Genomic DNA, 18808 nt, shown 5'->3' with positions numbered 1-18808 from the left:
GAAAGGGAAAAGATGAATGAGCAGTAGAACAATGCAGGGCACATACAGTTGCTTCCAGGTTAGCTAAGATTTGCTTCTAATGGAACACGACAACGTTCTTTTAATATTGTTTCTGAATTTTCATTCCATCTTTCAACTCTTGTTTCTGAGCTATGCATGATTCCCAAGTAAAGCCCTGAAAATATTCATCTATTTAACTTATACAACTTATATGAGTGGCCTAAAGAGAAATATTCCTTAATTACAAGACCCTTCTGCAGGATAAGCAAGCAAAACAATAATTTTTATCATTACAGTCCTACATTTTAAGAAAGAGATTCTAGATAGACATTTTGTGGTGCTGTTTTTTATTGTAATTCAGTCTCAAAAAATATCTCTTCAAAAGTAAAGCAGTAGGTGGATGTAATCACCTGGCTCAATATTCTCCACTGTAGTAACTTCAGCCATGAAGCAAGCACATTTGCCTACTTCAGATACAACAGAGAATGAAAACTAAATCTTTCCACTATCCAAATTTCTTTTTTTCTTTTTCTTTTTGAAGCTACTGATTCATAAGGGGACAGAGGTCAGAGTTCAAAATGCTAGTCTTACTCTTCAGATACCAGCCACTTGGGAGTAACTCACTTCTACTGGCTCTCAGTTTTATTGCTGTAAACTACTTGACAAGCGCTGACTCGTAAGAGCTAAGGGTAAAGGAAAATGTTAGTGCAAGCTCAGATATTAATCTTAAGCTTCTTACGCTGCAGTCTTCCTCAGATTCTCCTCTTCGGCGCTTTGAAAAGAATCACTTATATCAATTATATTAATCCATACATACAACAACACATACTACGGATATAGGAGAATGGTTCTTTGAAACATACCCGCCGTTAAAGTTAACATTTTGAGTCTTGCTGTCATACTTTCAGATAATTTGTGGGGGTTTGGGGTTTTTTTGTTTGTTTTGGGGTGTTATTTTGTTTTTGTTTGAGTTTTTTGTAAAGTTTTCATCTTCTGTTATGATCAAGAGCCTTGTTCTGCTTAAAATCTGGCTCAAATATATGACACAGAAGGAGCTATTTTTAACAGAATAGTTCTCATTCTCTCTCATGAAATAGTAACATTTTATATGGTTTTGAAATCCTGCATTATTTTGACCCCTAAAATACAGATTTCTGCTATTTCTCATCCTAGTGATAGTAACTTAGTTTTAAAAATAACAAGAGCGCAAGACTTGAACAGATAAAAATGCCACTTAGCACTGGCATTCTCCCCTCCCTCCATATATTTCCGCACCTCAAACTTGCTTCTTTGATTAATGAGTATGTCAACTTCACAACTCTGTTCCAGAAGGCAACACTGCACCAGCCAGGAAACCTGACTTACTGCCCTGGCACCCTACAAATCCACTGCCAAAATACATTTCAGTTATGGAGCCAACAAATAGGTATCGGCACTACGAGCAGCAAGGAACCACCCTGCTCTCAGCTGTGGCTGGGAATACTGTCGAAAAGCAGGGAGACAGTGCCAGCAAAGAAAGGAGCAGGATGGGAAAAAAAGCAAAGTTTCATTAAGCACTCAGAGCTTTAAACACATGTACTGTAAAAATGGCCGCCATTTACTGAATTCCCTCTGCTCCCAAAGAGCTTTCAGTTCTGTCTTCCTATTCACAGGCAAATGACATGTGTTGACACCAAAGAAATAACACAGCTGTAAGAGAGTAATATAGATCCTACTCTGGCTTCCAGACAGTCATATCTACATAATCATCATTGATAACAATGTAAAGACACTTGGGCTCCCTAATTACTCCAATTTCACCAGGTTGTTACTGTGAAGGGGCAGGCACACCTAACCTGAGGAGTAGTCAAAATTACCTGGATCTGTATCATCCTTTTTATGATAAGTTTGACCTTTGCACACTCCCTGTTAACCACATTAAACCAGACCTACAGTGAGCGAGACTTACGCTATCCTTGACTCAACAGCAGTCCAGAAAATAATGGAAAACAAATATGTGTATGTAATTGCAGGGAACATTCAACTACTATATGACCACAAGTTGGGGGGTGGGGGGACGTTTCAGCCACATTTCTTGACAAATGATGGACAGCTCCTGAAACTGAAAGCAATAGGTTTCTAGTCCCAGGGGTATTGCCTTCAAATATGTCTATGTTCTCAGGGTAGATCGGTTTTCCCTGCTGCAGGCATCCTGCTGAGAGGTGAGGTCCCAAGCAAAACACAGGAATCTGACTGCAAGCCTTTGAGGTGGCAGGAGCCAAGGGGGGTTCAAAGACAAGGCTGGCTGGTGGGCAGCACCTCTGAGTATTGCAGAGGTTAGAGGTTAGTAAAGCAGGAGCCACTCGCCAATAAAATAGTGTTTGGAGAGCCCACTCTACAGATAAATTGGGGATCTGTTTACACCTTTCCCAGCTTTTTGAGTTACACACACTGATGCTTCCCACTGTGATCTTGTCCTATGTCCACCAGCATCTCCCCTCCTCAGCAGCTGCCCTGCTCTCTGCTGGTTGGCTTTGTAACATGGCTAAAGGATGCTTGGAAACTTTTAATCAGCATCCAGCATCAAAAATAAATAAATAAAAGCACAACTGCTTTTATTTGTGTCAACTGCTGCAACAAGATCTGTCTTGTTTGAGATTTCCCATGACTGCTGTACTAATGCTGGGAGAATAGAAGCTTAAATTCCCTTGATTAGAGAAGCTAAACACAAAGCAAGCCCAGTGCCAATCACACACATGAAAGGACAGCTTTTTAAAGCAAGAAAAAAAAAATCTAGGTAGGGTTACCACCATATTATAGCGGTCAAAAAATCAGCACATACCTCAATTTCAGAGCTTAAGCTCTATACCAGGAAGAACTTGCCCTTTTGATGAAGACATGTTTTGCTCAGTTTCCTGTAAGCTATATAGTTCTATTTTATATAAGCATAAACATACACATACCGCCATACACACAGTTCTCAACATTGGACAATTTTAACCACTGACATTACTGCCAGCATTGCTTGTGTACAGATGTATCTTACTGACTTCCATAAAGACAAAAGCTGAAGGACTGGCAGTCATGGGTTTTTTTTCCGTATCTGTGGGAAAAAATCAGTTTAGGACATGGTGCCGATTTTTCCCTCCACACCTTAAAAATAACTGATCTTAGCTGAAGCTATGTAAAAATACCTCATCCTTCATGACTCAAACTGTGCATGGCTGTATGGCTGTCTGATGAAATAGATAAGGTGATTAATCATTGCTGGTTGTGATAATACTATGTGGTGGTCACACTGCAATGGAACAGGATTGAAAATAATTTTACATGGACAAAGAAATTGATAGACATCAACAAGTGTTATTTATTTCTTCTTGGCAAACATCTGAAATAGCATGCTAAAGAGGAATATTCTTTACTGCATGAAGCCAAATTTTGTAAAAAAGAGAAGTAATCTCAAAGATAAACATTAAAGCTTGTTACAGATTCCTTGCTACCCCAAAAAAGATGGAAAGTACACCACTGACCAGCATTTGCATATTTATTCTGTTTAATCTTTTGCTTCACTTGAACAATTAAAAACGTGAGGAATTGTTTTCCCTCTCCCCTCGATACATATAACACGGCCTCTGCAATAGATGGAACTCACATCTCAGGATATTCCCTGAAGCACTGGCTACTAAACACAGGTAGCAACAGATCAGAAACAAAACAAGTGGTGAGAGGAAGAATGCAGAGCCTGGGCTTGGTGGTGCTAGCTTACTGAAGCATTTCAGACAGTTGGTTAATGGATTCAGGATCAGGAAAGTTTTTCTCAATGCCTCAACAGGCACCATTGATATTTTTTGCTTTTGTTTGCTACAGTGTTGGGAAGCATTTTATGGTAGACTGTGCTGTGTGGGGGAACCGAGATGAAGTATTCTGTGGACCCCCTGGGACCAGAATTCCATTACCAGCTGAGTCCGATTGCAGGAAACCGTATTTCTTAAGCTTAACCGTAATCTAACAACTTCTATCTATGATTCCCTACTCACTATTAGTATCTTGGAATGTGCACGCCCTCTATAATCCTCCTCTCCAGAGCATCTGTACAGATTTAAGCCATCAGGATAGAATATGTATTCAAAGACAACTAATGCCACGTGCCATTTTCATTTCTAAAAAACATTCAAAATTGTCAGCTAATGGAAAAATTAAAAAAAAAAGAAAAAAAATAAGGAGCAGAGGAGAAATGAAGGAGCCAACCCCCAGACACAAGTTACACCATTTGCAAGCCAAAGGGCATTACAGTATATTCCTAGCACAGCCCACTTTTCCATTTGTAACAAAAATACGTAATTTTCCTATATACAGGCATCTAAGAAACTGTTAGATATATCTGCACAATTTACAAAGATTAAAGGAAAAGCCATCTAAAGATTATCTGATAGCAGATTGTTTCTATAGAACACGTAAAACCTTTGTAACTTAAAAGCCAAGTGTTCCTACTGTGTTGTAACATACATTTGATTTAGTCATTAAAACAGGATCCAGGACTCTTAAATTCCATTACTAATATTATGATTTGACCTTGTACAAGTTATTTTCGCCTCTATCTACTCATCAGTAAAATGGATACAAGACCAAAGTGTATTTACTACTACTACTTAATATAGTCACATGCAAATCACTACAACAATGCAGTGTATTTATACTATATAGGTAAATGCTAAAGTTGTAACACTTTCAGTAATTAAGGGGTAAGTGGAGCAAGTGAATTTGATAAAGAAATGTAATGTGGTACAGACTAAGAAACAGCAGAGGGAGAGCACAGAGTAACAAAGAATGAGTAGAACAGCAGGAGAGATGCTTAATCATCCATTTATCTGCAGCTAACTGCTTCATGTGCATGACAGAATATTTTCAAATATTCTTTCTAAAAGAAGTACATGCCTTTCCAATTTTTGGATCATCTGGGTTTATCTGTAGTCTATCCAAGCTGTGTATAGCAATCTGCAAAGGGTAAGTACGAAAAGTCCACTTTGCAACAACATACAGACTCTTAAAATACAGACTCTTAAAATCTAACCTTAAAAACCAAAAAATAATATTGTCTTAAAATAGTATAATTTCCCTCTTACAGTTGAAGTTTAACCTTTTGTTGTTTAGAGGCTGCAAACCTAGACACAAAGGCAGCACAACTGCATCCTACAAAAACTATTCACTGAGGTGCCGACTGCTCTCAAATCTCTGAGCTCTCTCTCAGAGACGCCACAAAGACCACTCTGCAATACCACAAGCATGAAAACAGTTTTCATTCTGGAAAGCAACAGGACAGGACAGACAACAGGAAAAAAAAATCTAGGATAAGGATACTCTCTGCAACAAATGAAGAGGGGAGGGGGAGCAATGAAAGTCTCATATATAAATGCCAAGGATTCTACAACTCCCCTGGTGATCCTGGCAGTAAGCCAGGAAAAAGTTTTCTCTTTCCTTTGCTGTTTGCAGCAACAAATCTTTCCTCTGGGGGAGGGGTGAGAGGGCTGGAACTAACTTCACTGCATCTGATAAGATGGCAAATTGTCCAGGCCTGACATTTATGGGGGACCCGGAGCTCCACTGAAGCACTCTGGGAGGATTAAAGCAGGGTTAGCTTCTCCAATCGTACTCCTTAAAATGCTACAAATGGCAGACAGATGAAAGTTCATTTAAATTTGATAATGATGAGTCTAAAGAACTCCAAGACAGAAGCTGTCCCCTGTCCAGGAAAGAACTGCAGCTGGAAGTTGAATATTCTCATTAAAAGGACTTGTAAACATCTAACTATGCTCAAAGAGCTTCCAGTGTCCAGATATCGAAATGAAGTTTTGTTTAACTGGCTAACAAGAACTAAATCCCATCTCTTATGTGAGCTGCACCACCCACAGGAAAACTCCACCACTCGTTTGCTTTAACTCTATCCAGGACTGTTTCACTGTAAGAAAGGGATGTTTCACACGCCGACAGCGATTGCCTGGAGCCAGCAGAAAGGCTCATATAGCTGTCAGCAAGCTGATAAGAGCTGAAATTACTCTACAGAGCCCTCTTTAAAGAAGAGCCAAAGAAGCACATTAAATGAAAGGGAGGAGGGGTCAGAAAAGCCAGCCACTCATGTTGTTTTAACGTGGCACTAAAACAAGTCATTGATTTATGCATGTGTCTTCAGCTCTGTTTGACCCAGAGTCTGAACTTTTCTTCAGGTCAGGGCTCAGGCACATGGGACATACACCAGAAAAACCACAATAGCTTGTCCAGGTATTCCAACTGTGGGAACAAACATTGCAAACTACATGTTTTCTATCCACGTTTTTTTAAACTGAATTTACATTCCTTTTTAGCTTTTAATTGTCCACACAGGCTGAAAAGACAAGAGGTTGTGATTATCTAAAACTTTAATTAAGAAAAATCAAGAATGCTGCGTGGCCCCTATTTGAGAGAGTATCTTGTGGGGCTTCAGGAAAGTGAATTATCCACTCACACAAAGGAGGAAACTATACATCACGGTCAATATTCTCTCAGTGAAGTGTTTGGCAGCCAGTGAAGTTAAGATGCATTTAAAAAACCACCGATGATCTGACAAGGTTATTCCACAAGGTATTATAATACCAAGGTCTCCTGCAAACCTGAGTCCTGAAGATGCATTGCTGCGACTGCACCAGGTCTGACCAAATGGCCTTCTGCTCCTGTATTCTGTCTCTGACAACGGTCCACAGCAGGTACCTTAGGAACTCCCCCACACAGACACAGCAAGCATGAGCCACCACTTCCCCAAAGCACTCACCAGCTTCCAGAAGTCTGCAACTCAGGAACTTCTAAGCCAGAGGGTATATCTTTGCATTCATCTCCAACTGATTTTCTTTCTCTGGATTTCTTCGTTCACCCTTTATGCCAATAAAAACCCTTTACTCATACAAAATGCTGAAGCAGAGAGTCCCACAGACTACCTATTAGTTCTGGGAAAAGATCACCTCCTTTTTTATTTTTTTAGACCAGATTTCCAATAATACAAGTCCCAGAAAACATCAAATAAAATTGTATCAAACAATGTACAGTCATATCCATTCACTTTCTTCATGACCTCCTTATTTTATAGTTCTGTGTTATATTCTCGCTCTTCATCTTATCCCCAATCATTCATTTTCAAGATGAAGAGTGTTAGGCTATTTAATCACTCTTCTTGTGAAACTTTTGATCACTATTGTTCTATTATATCCTTTTTAAGATGGGAGAACCATAACTATGGACTGTATTCAGGGTGCAGACATGCAACAGACTTACGCAGTGGCATAGTATTTTCCATTTTGTTCTCTACCTCTTTTCTAGAAATTCTTTATATTATTTTTTTGACCATAACTGATCATTGAATTTATATCTTCACCTAACTATTTATTACAGTTCTAAGAACTCTTTTCCAAGTGACTGCAGCTAGCTGAGAGGCCATCACTGCCTATGAAAAGGCTGTTTTAAATTGTACATATACCCTCTCTTTGTATACTGAATTTAATTTGCACTTTATAATTTGGTCATGCTGTACCTGAATTTCTTTGGCCTAAGATGTGCCAGTTCCAAACAAAACCTCTCCCAAAGCAGAAGCACTCATAAGGGGTAACTGCAAGGGGTTTTTCTATTACTGTTAGGTTGAGCTGCAAATTTTCCCTTAAAAAGCCATACTGTTCTGGGGTGCTTGTCTTCTACACAGCTACCTAATTTTATGGAATTTCTTATCTCCAAATCCCCACCTCTCTGTAAGTTTGGCTGAAATTGGGCAGTAACAGAAATCAGAAGAGCAATCAGCATGCACATTGTATGTGATCATACCCTTGTTTCCCTAGGAAACCAGGATGAAAAGAATTCCTGCACTCAAGAACACTAGCTCTTCATTCTTGTACCATTAGAGCGCACAAAGTCACCCAGTCTTCCAGACTAGACATTAATTCAAAAGTTTTATTTTTGGGAGGTGGGAAGTGTTATAAAGTCAAAAAAAGAACAGGCACACAAAGCCTTCTTTTGAAAATAAACTCCTTACCTAAAATCTGTTCAGTGAGAAAGAATGCCTAAATAAACAGAGGAATAACTCTTCTATTCCCATTGCATAGTACTTTCATATTCTGATCCTATGCCTTAATGAGTCTATCTGTGTTAAAAGACTTCCAAGTATTTTGATATTCAGTGAGGAAAAACATTTATAAAATGTCTGTATATTCAGACAGACAGATTCATCTCACAAAAAGAAGGGAAAAAAGGCACAGAGGCTCAGATATAAGTTGAGGAAAACTTTCATACAAGTTGAAGATATTTATGTATCAACTACAGTGGTGAAATGTTTCTAGAGATTAATAGGCTTTCAAAGCAAAAACATTAGAAAAATTCTGTTGAGAGGGAAACTGTACAAGGCATGGGCTAAGCAGATACCAGCAAAGTTTTGCTGTTTTGCTTTTTTTTCTTTTACCTATTTCACTGTTCTTCAGGAGCAAGACAAAATTTCAAATTTCACTCTCTATCATACAGGTCTATTACACTTATTTCTATTTCTTGCCCACCTCTAGAACTTTGCTATTACCTGGGTGCTGGTTTGTGGTGCAGAGAAAATGAAAGCATAAGGATGCAGCATCAAGTCTGCTGGATCAGTAGCTCTGCAGCTGAGCTGCTTATCGACTTGCCTCTGGGCACTTCTGCCAGTGTTTCAGTCTCCATATGGAACTATTTGTGAGAGGGGGATGGTTCAAGGAAGCTTCAAAGAAAATGAGAATGACAACATTACTGTAGAACACAGACAAGACAGCAATCCCAGAGATGCATAAGTTTCATCCAGACTGCTATTAATTTTAGCAGCTCAACAAGCAGACGCTCTTTTTGATGGTCAATATGTTGGAGTGTACGAGACCTATCATATGCTAGTCTCCAGTTCTCATGGACATAGGCTGTACATGTAGTATTGAAAATATGTAACAATTTTTCACAACAGTGTAAACTAGGCTATGAGCATAGAAACTATTCCCTTTTGTGAGGAAAGACAGGAAACTGAACCAGGAATTGTTGAGGGCAAGATATTCTGCAAGTTTGAACAATAAAAGCATAAGTTAATATGGCTTGTCTCCAGAGATCTCAACACAATCAGGTACAATGCAGGACAGTAGAAATTAATTCTGATTTCCCACACTCCAGCTCTGCTCAAACCAATAAACCTCTTTCCTGGTTTATACCATGTACTCTCTGACAAAACAACTGAGCAAAATAAAGTCACATTATAGGAAATCACAGCCCAGGTCATACCAGCTGTAGATCCTAGCAGACAATGACTCCAAAGCTAAAGCACCTGTATGTCATCCTCTTCATGACAGTATTGTGTGATGCTCATGATCAGTGTACAAACTATAAGAAAATATTTTCAAATACACATTCTTACATATTTTAAATGTAATGACTTCTCTTTAAGAGCCTTCCTCTCTTCTCCAGCGGATGTATGGCTAGAAGCACTTCCACAAACAAAGCAAAAATTAAGCCTAGAGAAAATTTTACTCATTAAAAGCAGACAATCTATTTCAATTTGAAAAAAAATTATATATACATATGTGTGTGTGTATGTATGTGTGCATATATATATTTTTTTTTAACCTTGATGCATGATCTCCAGAGAATCAACTGCAACAAAATACTGCAAAAAGAGTGCCTAATCAACAAAGAAAACTGGCAAGCTAACATTTACAATAAAATGTTTTAATTATGAGGTTTTCCAACCAAGGATAAGAATTATGTCATAATCAAGACAAGCACTGAAACCAAAGTAGTCTGACAGCAAGGCTCCAATCCCACAAAGGTTATCAGACCCAGAAAGTCTGATAGGTGTGATGAATGCATGCTTCATCTTACTAAAAACCAGGAGAAATTTAGATCAAGGATTTGTTCTGTTTAGCTAAAAAGAGGATGATCTCAACCATACTCATGTCAGAAGATGTCAACTGGTTTCTTAATTTACTGAAAAAGTACATTAATTGGCAGGTACTGTCAAAGCATGTTTCACAAGTCTTATCAAAAACGTATTGTCTCCCCTAGTCGAATTTTATGTGCAACAAAAACTTCTATTCCCATTGCATAGTACTTTCATATTCTGATCCTATGCCTTAATGAGTCTATCTGTGTTAAAAGACTTCCAAGTATTTTGATATTCAGTGAGGAAAAACATTTATAAAATGTCTGTATATTCAGACAGACAGATTCATCTCACAAAAAGAAGGGAAAAAAGGCACAGAGGCTCAGATATAAGTTGAGGAAAACTTTCATACAAGTTGAAGATATTTATGTATCAACTACAGTGGTGAAATGTTTCTAGAGATTAATAGGCTTTCAAAGCAAAAACATTAGAAAAATTCTGTTGAGAGGGAAACTGTACAAGGCATGGGCTAAGCAGATACCAGCAAAGTTTTGCTGTTTTGCTTTTTTTTCTTTTACCTATTTCACTGTTCTTCAGGAGCAAGACAAAATTTCAAATTTCACTCTCTATCATACAGGTCTATTACACTTATTTCTATTTCTTGCCCACCTCTAGAACTTTGCTATTACCTGGGTGCTGGTTTGTGGTGCAGAGAAAATGAAAGCATAAGGATGCAGCATCAAGTCTGCTGGATCAGTAGCTCTGCAGCTGAGCTGCTTATCGACTTGCCTCTGGGCACTTCTGCCAGTGTTTCAGTCTCCATATGGAACTATTTGTGAGAGGGGGATGGTTCAAGGAAGCTTCAAAGAAAATGAGAATGACAACATTACTGTAGAACACAGACAAGACAGCAATCCCAGAGATGCATAAGTTTCATCCAGACTGCTATTAATTTTAGCAGCTCAACAAGCAGACGCTCTTTTTGATGGTCAATATGTTGGTGTACGAGACCTATCATATGCTAGTCTCCAGTTCTCATGGACATAGGCTGTACATGTAGTATTGAAAATATGTAACAATTTTTCACAACAGTGTAAACTAGGCTATGAGCATAGAAACTATTCCCTTTTGTGAGGAAAGACAGGAAACTGAACCAGGAATTGTTGAGGGCAAGATATTCTGCAAGTTTGAACAATAAAAGCATAAGTTAATATGGCTTGTCTCCAGAGATCTCAACACAATCAGGTACAATGCAGGACAGTAGAAATTAATTCTGATTTCCCACACTCCAGCTCTGCTCAAACCAATAAACCTCTTTCCTGGTTTATACCATGTACTCTCTGACAAAACAACTGAGCAAAATAAAGTCACATTATAGGAAATCACAGCCCAGGTCATACCAGCTGTAGATCCTAGCAGACAATGACTCCAAAGCTAAAGCACCTGTATGTCATCCTCTTCATGACAGTATTGTGTGATGCTCATGATCAGTGTACAAACTATAAGAAAATATTTTCAAATACACATTCTTACATATTTTAAATGTAATGACTTCTCTTTAAGAGCCTTCCTCTCTTCTCCAGCGGATGTATGGCTAGAAGCACTTCCACAAACAAAGCAAAAATTAAGCCTAGAGAAAATTTTACTCATTAAAAGCAGACAATCTATTTCAATTTGAAAAAAAATTATATATACATATGTGTGTGTGTATGTATGTGTGCATATATATATTTTTTTTTAACCTTGATGCATGATCTCCAGAGAATCAACTGCAACAAAATACTGCAAAAAGAGTGCCTAATCAACAAAGAAAACTGGCAAGCTAACATTTACAATAAAATGTTTTAATTATGAGGTTTTCCAACCAAGGATAAGAATTATGTCATAATCAAGACAAGCACTGAAACCAAAGTAGTCTGACAGCAAGGCTCCAATCCCACAAAGGTTATCAGACCCAGAAAGTCTGATAGGTGTGATGAATGCATGCTTCATCTTACTAAAAACCAGGAGAAATTTAGATCAAGGATTTGTTCTGTTTAGCTAAAAAGAGGATGATCTCAACCATACTCATGTCAGAAGATGTCAACTGGTTTCTTAATTTACTGAAAAAGTACATTAATTGGCAGGTACTGTCAAAGCATGTTTCACAAGTCTTATCAAAAACGTATTGTCTCCCCTAGTCGAATTTTATGTGCAACAAAAAGTTTTTGAAATAAAACCTAAACACATCCTAACTGCAAAGAAAACAGTGAGATGTTGCAAAATGATTTTCATACCAATTTTAACAAAAGCTCTTTGCAAAGATCGCTTTTTCCTCATTTTAACATCAGTTGTGGACCAATCTTTTTGTAACTGTTATATCAAACTCCAAGTGTTTCACAATGTAAAAACAAGAAAGAACATGATTGTTGTGATCTATTTTTGTTTCCATCTCGATAAGAGCAATGCTTGGTGAATGGACTGGAAAAAAATCAAGCATACCACAAGACCAGTTTCAGTCAGTCCTCTTCCACTTGACAAAAAACAAGCATCAAAATATTGTATATCAAGTGTTATTAGCCCTTGAAGTTGAAGCAGCAAAAGAAAGTGGTTTAAATATTATTGAGAAATATGGGTTACTTGCAAAACCAGAATATTTTGAAGTTTTTGTTGCCCTTCCATGGCTAAGCAGAATAAACAACTGCTACAGATCACATCTAAAAACATGTATAAATCACTACAGTTCATTTGCAGATTCGTTCCATAAATGGGTATTAGCTGAGTTTCATTTTAGTAATTCCTTGCCTGACAAACAAAACAGAGCACTTATGACAAATTCACTTTGCTTCTGAACTACCCTTAGCACCAGCCTCCTCAAAAGGTTCATTCCAATTTCAAATTCTCTCTTCTCCTATCACTACTTTAGCCTTATTTTGTGAATCTTTATTCATTAATTCCTGTACATCGTCACTGAAGTGAAGACACTGAAAAATACTGGGAAGACATTTTGTCTAGCCAAAATGTCCTAAAATACTTTCCCAAACCATTTAAATCAAAACACAGCAAGTAAAGCGTGCAACTGCTCCCTACTGTGAGACTGATGAGGAGGAAGGAAACAAAAGTCTATAGCACAGGTGGAATATTAGTGCATATTTATCAATGAGGAAAAGCAACCCGGTTACTGGTAGTCCACACAGTATCAGTCACTAAGTACTTTTTCACCATATCAGATAGCTAGAACATAGAACCATGTATCAGCAAGGGAATTTCACAGATGCTTACACTGGGACTTTACCTTGTAAATAAGGCTGACAGGACATGAAATGTAGGGATAACATGTTTAAGTATCCTCAATATGCAGACAGAAATAAATTCACGATGACAAAAGATCTTGTGATTTCACCCTGATACTCTTACTGCCAAAACACACAACTATATCCTCAGCAAAAGCATCAAGATGTGAGAGGAAGCTTTAGAAGAACATACTTCCCACCTTCGGTCAATAGAATCAGTTTCCAATATGTTCAGTGATGCTTTGGACCCGATGACAATGACTACTGCAAACCATCTATAATCCAACAAAATTCACTCCAGACACAAACTAGAACTGCATTCTGGGTTTTAAAATATCTTCTATTTTAACTTAATTTTATGGAGTTACAGATAACATAGATAACTTACAGATCATCTGAATTAAGGGGGTTTTGTTGGTTTATTTCATTGTGAATGTTTAGGGTGTTTTTTTGTTTGGTTGGTTTCGGTTTTGTTTTGTTGGGTTTGGGGTGGGTTTTTTGGTCTTGTTTTGGTTTTTTTGTTTTTGTTTTTTTACAAACTAGCCTTGTTTCCTGATTTCATACTTTAAAATTACTGTTTAAGCTGTCCGCAATGTCAAGTGCATTCTCTGTAGGAGAACATTATTCTGAAATGACTATTTTATGATATTAGTAAAATGGACAACAAGAAAAATCAATGCACACTTTAACAGACTATTAATGTCAGTTTTAAAGCTTTATTAGGCAAAACTGCCTAGTGTTAACATCTCTACGTTCATGTCAGAGAAAAAAAGAAAATAGAGCAAAATCATGTTTCTAGGAGCTTTAACAGCAAAGCTACTTTTTCACCTGCCATCCCTGGTGGCAACTTGGTGCTGTCAGTGGACGCCACCAAAATGGTTCATTTGTGTGAAGGGACTAAAGAGAAAGGAGACCCCTGATGGCTGCTGTGATATTTGCAGACTCTCTGTACACAATGAAGTGAAGCTAGCAATGGAATTCAGGTGTGAAAAGATATTTACCAGTAAATTTGAAAGTCTTTTTTCCACACATATCCAGTATTAATGTCCACTGTGCAGCTTTTAGCACTGTCTAGGTAGAAATAACTAGAGTGTTGTAGGCTACAGCCTGAAAAACCACACCTTGGGTCACTTTTTACAAGGACCACACAAAAGATGACTTTATCATTAAGGTTGGGTAAGGGAATTTCAGAAACATCTTCACAATTCTTGCAGAAATTCGACTACAGAAATCCCATGCATCTTTAAAAGTCACCTGAGATCAAATAGTTTACTTTTTCCTTACATACCTAGCTCTTACTTTCTCTCTGCCTCAGTTCCTCATCAGGAAGAACAATGATAACAGTATCTCCCTACCTTATAACAATATATGCCTAGGTACAATACAGTGACAAGGATGAAAGATCCTACATACAAGTTTACAGTATGTGTTAACATCTTACTTCTTCGCCTGCCCAAAAATGTAATCTACATATTCCAGTCACCAGAATAACAACGTGGTTGAATCCTACCCCCTAATCTGGCAACAAAACTCCTCACACTTTGTGAAAATCCTCACACAGCTAACAATCCTCATCCGTTGAGCTTGCACTTTATGTGTGAGCTCTAGAATTAAAGCAACTGATGATGATAGTATCCATAACAGCAAAGCTAATAAACAGGAATGAGCATCAACTGGAGTAAACTAGAAGACATTTCCTTTTGACTATATACCCAGCCAACATAGACTTCATTCACGAGTTTGGACAGTTCGTGATCTCAACCCTTCCAGTCACCAAATAAGTAAAATTTCCCTCTCAGAGGAATTGTCAACTTAGTTAAAATATTTAAAACATTTTGGACTTAATGCTTCCCTCACATTTTGAGCAACTGAAATTTATCTACAAACCAAAGCTTCTCTTGAGATAGATACAGGCTCTTGGACTTCTTCTTTAATACAATTTAAATACAACGTAGAAAAAAAACAAATATACACTGTGATTTCATCAGAAATATGTTAATATATGAGAGTAGGCAGTACACCTGCATTTAGGGAGAGCTTCCATCCCAGGGTGGATTAAGAAGCAGAGGGGACACATGAAAAAGTGAAATTAATGAAAGTGGAGTTTGACTCCATTGGTAGAAACTGGCAGTCTCCACTCATGGCAAATACCACATGACCTTTACATGAAAAAGCAGATAGTCAAAACCTCAGTTTCACATTTCAGATCTGCTGCAACCCAGGATGAGGAGGCATTGATCACTGTGGATGCTAAAGATCCTATATTTCACAACAGCATGTACATTAACATAGCAGGTTGGAGAAAATCCACTCTGAGTAACTGAAGTCTGCCTACTGAAGTGTTCTGCAATCACAATCATATGCAATATTCTCAACTTCTTGACTTGATGGGTAATGTAGTACTGATCAACAGCTGCTGTTCAACACATTTAGCTGCACCAGTGATGGGTAGAGATACAACATTGAAAAGTAATGGTGAATGCATATGTTTAGCATAAAGAAAGAAGAGGGTCAAATAATCAAAATATTAACATGAGAGTACAATGGATGCTTCTGCATCCCAACAGATTTCATAGGAGTGTAGGTTCATATACCTGTCTTACAACAGTAAATAAAGGAAAATAATTTTAACACAGTACATTATTCTACCTGTCTTTGCATCTCTTCAATCTGCCGCTGGGGGACACTTTGCAGAATACTGTACATTTCAGGCATCTTTTCTTCAGGGATGACAACAGAGGCCCTATAAGCAAAAAACAGAAAACAAATGGTAAGACAAGAAGAAAGTAGTTCTTCATTAAAAGATGTCAACAGCTTTTCCAGCCCAGAATCTTGTCCTATTCTAATAAGACACATTCAGAAGATATTAGCAGCAAGAAGCAGTCTTCTCTCAGTGTAAATAATTATTCTGTAGCAGTTCCTTCACAACACCAGCCAGCCTGCTCACAGATAATGCCCCAAGTCCGTGGACTGATCTGTACAGACAATCTAATAAATATGGAAGGGACAGAGACCCAGAAATCCTGAATTCTCATCTCTGGATTGCCACTGACTTGCTGTCAGCTGAGATTCTTGGAGTGACCAAACAGTAATAGCATATACAGTGCTATGTATACAAACTAGTAAATTTTGCACGTGTTCTCCTAAGATCACGTAACTGGGCATAGTGCATGTGTGGGAAAATAATTTAAGCTCTTAACACAGTGTACTCAGCTACAAAATAATTACACCCTTCAGTCTCAGATAAGCTTAGGAACCATGATAAAATACAGAGAATTTAGCATTTACATGATGCAATTTTTAGCATATACTTTCCTTAAAAGAACCTGAATGCAGACCAGTCCTCACTGAATTCAAGCACAAGATAATAAAGCAAGTCTGATTTAGAAAAAATATGATCGGCTACAGGATAACCAAATGTTCTGTCATCTCTGCCTCATTTGTTTTCCTCTCCTATTTTTGATGCATAATATATCAAGGGCAAAGACTGCATGTGTCATACTCTGTATTCTATTCCCTGTAACCCCCAGCACATTTGACTTATCACACAGATTTTATTCAAATCACTGAATGCAATGAAGTCTCTTATGCAGTGGTTCGATGTACAATAGCAAGGGTACAGACCTCTTCCAGTCCAGAACCTCAGAGAAAGGTAAAATGTAGGAGTCAGCAATGATGACTGGGACACAGCCAGCCTGAAGAACATCACTTAGCACAGCCTGTCCCAGGCGGGCTCCACGTAGAACGACACAGAACGTAGACTCCTGTCAATAAATGGTATCCAACACACAGGTGAGGAACAAAAAGGAAATGTTAGATTTGTATTATGCATGTGTATATGTATGTATATATGCATTATGCTTTCCTGCTTTCCCCCCTCACAAAAAAACAAGTCAAAAGGAAAATAGGCTTGCTCCATGCAACCAATGTATTCTATATTATTAGCTAATTCAAAATAATTATGCAACTTTATTTTCCAGAGGCTCAAAAATATAAGTGGAGAGATGAGAAATCAGCTAATGGGACTATTCTATGCTTTATTTTAATGGCCAAACTTCAGAATTCTAATTGAGAAAATTCAAGGGGAAAAATAAGTTAAACATTTTGAAAGTTTGGCGTAACAAGATGAACAACAATCGACATGAACTTATTGAGTACAAACTGTATGAAGCCAACCTAATTTTCTTCCATTATAAGGCAATCCAGCTCTATGGATAGCAGAGAAGTAATAGACTTCATATCTCAACTTTAAAAGGCATTTGACATCTTTGATAGCATTTTCATAGGCAAATTAAGAAATCATGGGCTAGATAAAGCTCTCATAGGCTTTATAGTTACATAAATTATAGTTACAGAACTCTAAGTATAAAGCAGTTAGCACTGGCTCACAGGTAAAACTGTGATGGACCAAATAATCTTTCCTAGGTGCAAGAGTATTCAACGTGTCCCTTAGTTAACCGAGTAGCAGAATTAAGACCATACTTATTAGATCTGACAATACCTATGATTTTGTAGGATTAGTAAGCATAATGGATAAGGGGATTAGAGTTTGACATTATCTATATAAATTGACTAAAAATTACCAATACATATAGGTTTCAACACTTAGATAAAAATAACCAACCACACAAATACAAGGCATGAACTAACTGGCTAGGTTTTGCACTTTGCAGAAGAGGACATTTCCTACAAAGGAAAAGAAAGGGTATTCACATGTCACCAATGCTGTGCTGTTGAAAAAACAAACCACTCCACCCACAGGTTGTATTAGAATGCAAAAAGTACAATCTAAGAGACCTGAAGGAATCATTCACTCTTCTCAGTAATAAAAGACGTCAGACAGAGCAGTGTGTTCAGTCTTGGGCAATTGGCTTCCAGGGGTAAAAAAAAAAAAAAAAAAAAGGATGATTACTTACCTTGAAAGTATGATCTACAAGGAAAGATTGACTATATCAATACTACTTATTCTGAAGGGGTGAGGGCATGAGGAAGATGGCTAAAGGGAGCTTCAAAGATATAAAAAGTTGTTGCAAAAAGGAAGAATATAATCCACTTACTCGTGTCCACAACACACAAGACAAAAAGCCATGAGTTTAAACTGAAGCAGAGAAGACTTCTTGACTATGCTGCACTCACCCTATCAATAGGGACTTTAGTTCTCACTGCCACTGAGGAATCTTGCTACAGATTCAAGATCGCAAAATAAATGCTTGTAGAGTTCAGCTACACAAACAAGGAAAAAACCCAAGTCAGTATTATCCCTAAGTCTAAGAAAGAAAAATTATAAAGTTGATACAGGGACTCCCACAGATAAGAAAACATCTTTCCAGCTTGTATTCTGTGGCCTGAGGAAAAAGAGCCATGAGGCTCAGCAGGGCAGCAAAACATCAAAATGGAACTAGGAAATACAAGGGGGTTTTGCTGGCTCTTCACTTGTTTCCTAATGCAATCGTGATACCTGTGTTCATACCCATAGAGTACTCAAAGCCTTGACAATCTCATCTAAGAGAAGACTGCAAACAGGAAGTATTAGCAACCCAGAAGCCCAAGAGCCTGTCTAGTAGGAAGTCTGTAAAGGCAGCACTGGAAAGGATGAACTGTGATCGCAGTCCCCCTTCCCCCACGCTCAGACAGGACGAGAAGGAAAAGAAGGGTGTAGGGGATG

The 18808-nt window shown here is 37.9% G+C and overlaps 1 protein-coding gene across 1 annotated transcript in view; it reads right to left on the bottom strand.

Moving 5' to 3' along the window:
- The window catches only part of EXT2 (exostosin glycosyltransferase 2), an 80908-nt gene that overhangs the window by 51014 nt on the left and 11086 nt on the right, over positions 1–18808 (bottom strand). The window contains 2 exon segments of the mRNA XM_009329688.1: positions 15793–15886; positions 16768–16907. Of these exon segments, the coding sequence (XP_009327963.1) occupies positions 15793–15886; positions 16768–16907 (234 nt within the window).

This window comes from Pygoscelis adeliae, unplaced genomic scaffold (assembly GCF_000699105.1).
Source record: "Pygoscelis adeliae isolate BGI_AS28 unplaced genomic scaffold, ASM69910v1 Scaffold117, whole genome shotgun sequence".
In the NCBI taxonomy this organism is placed as follows: domain Eukaryota; kingdom Metazoa; phylum Chordata; class Aves; order Sphenisciformes; family Spheniscidae; genus Pygoscelis; species Pygoscelis adeliae.
Note: the sequence above shows the minus strand (reverse complement) of the source record. Positions and strands in the feature narration are given on the sequence as shown.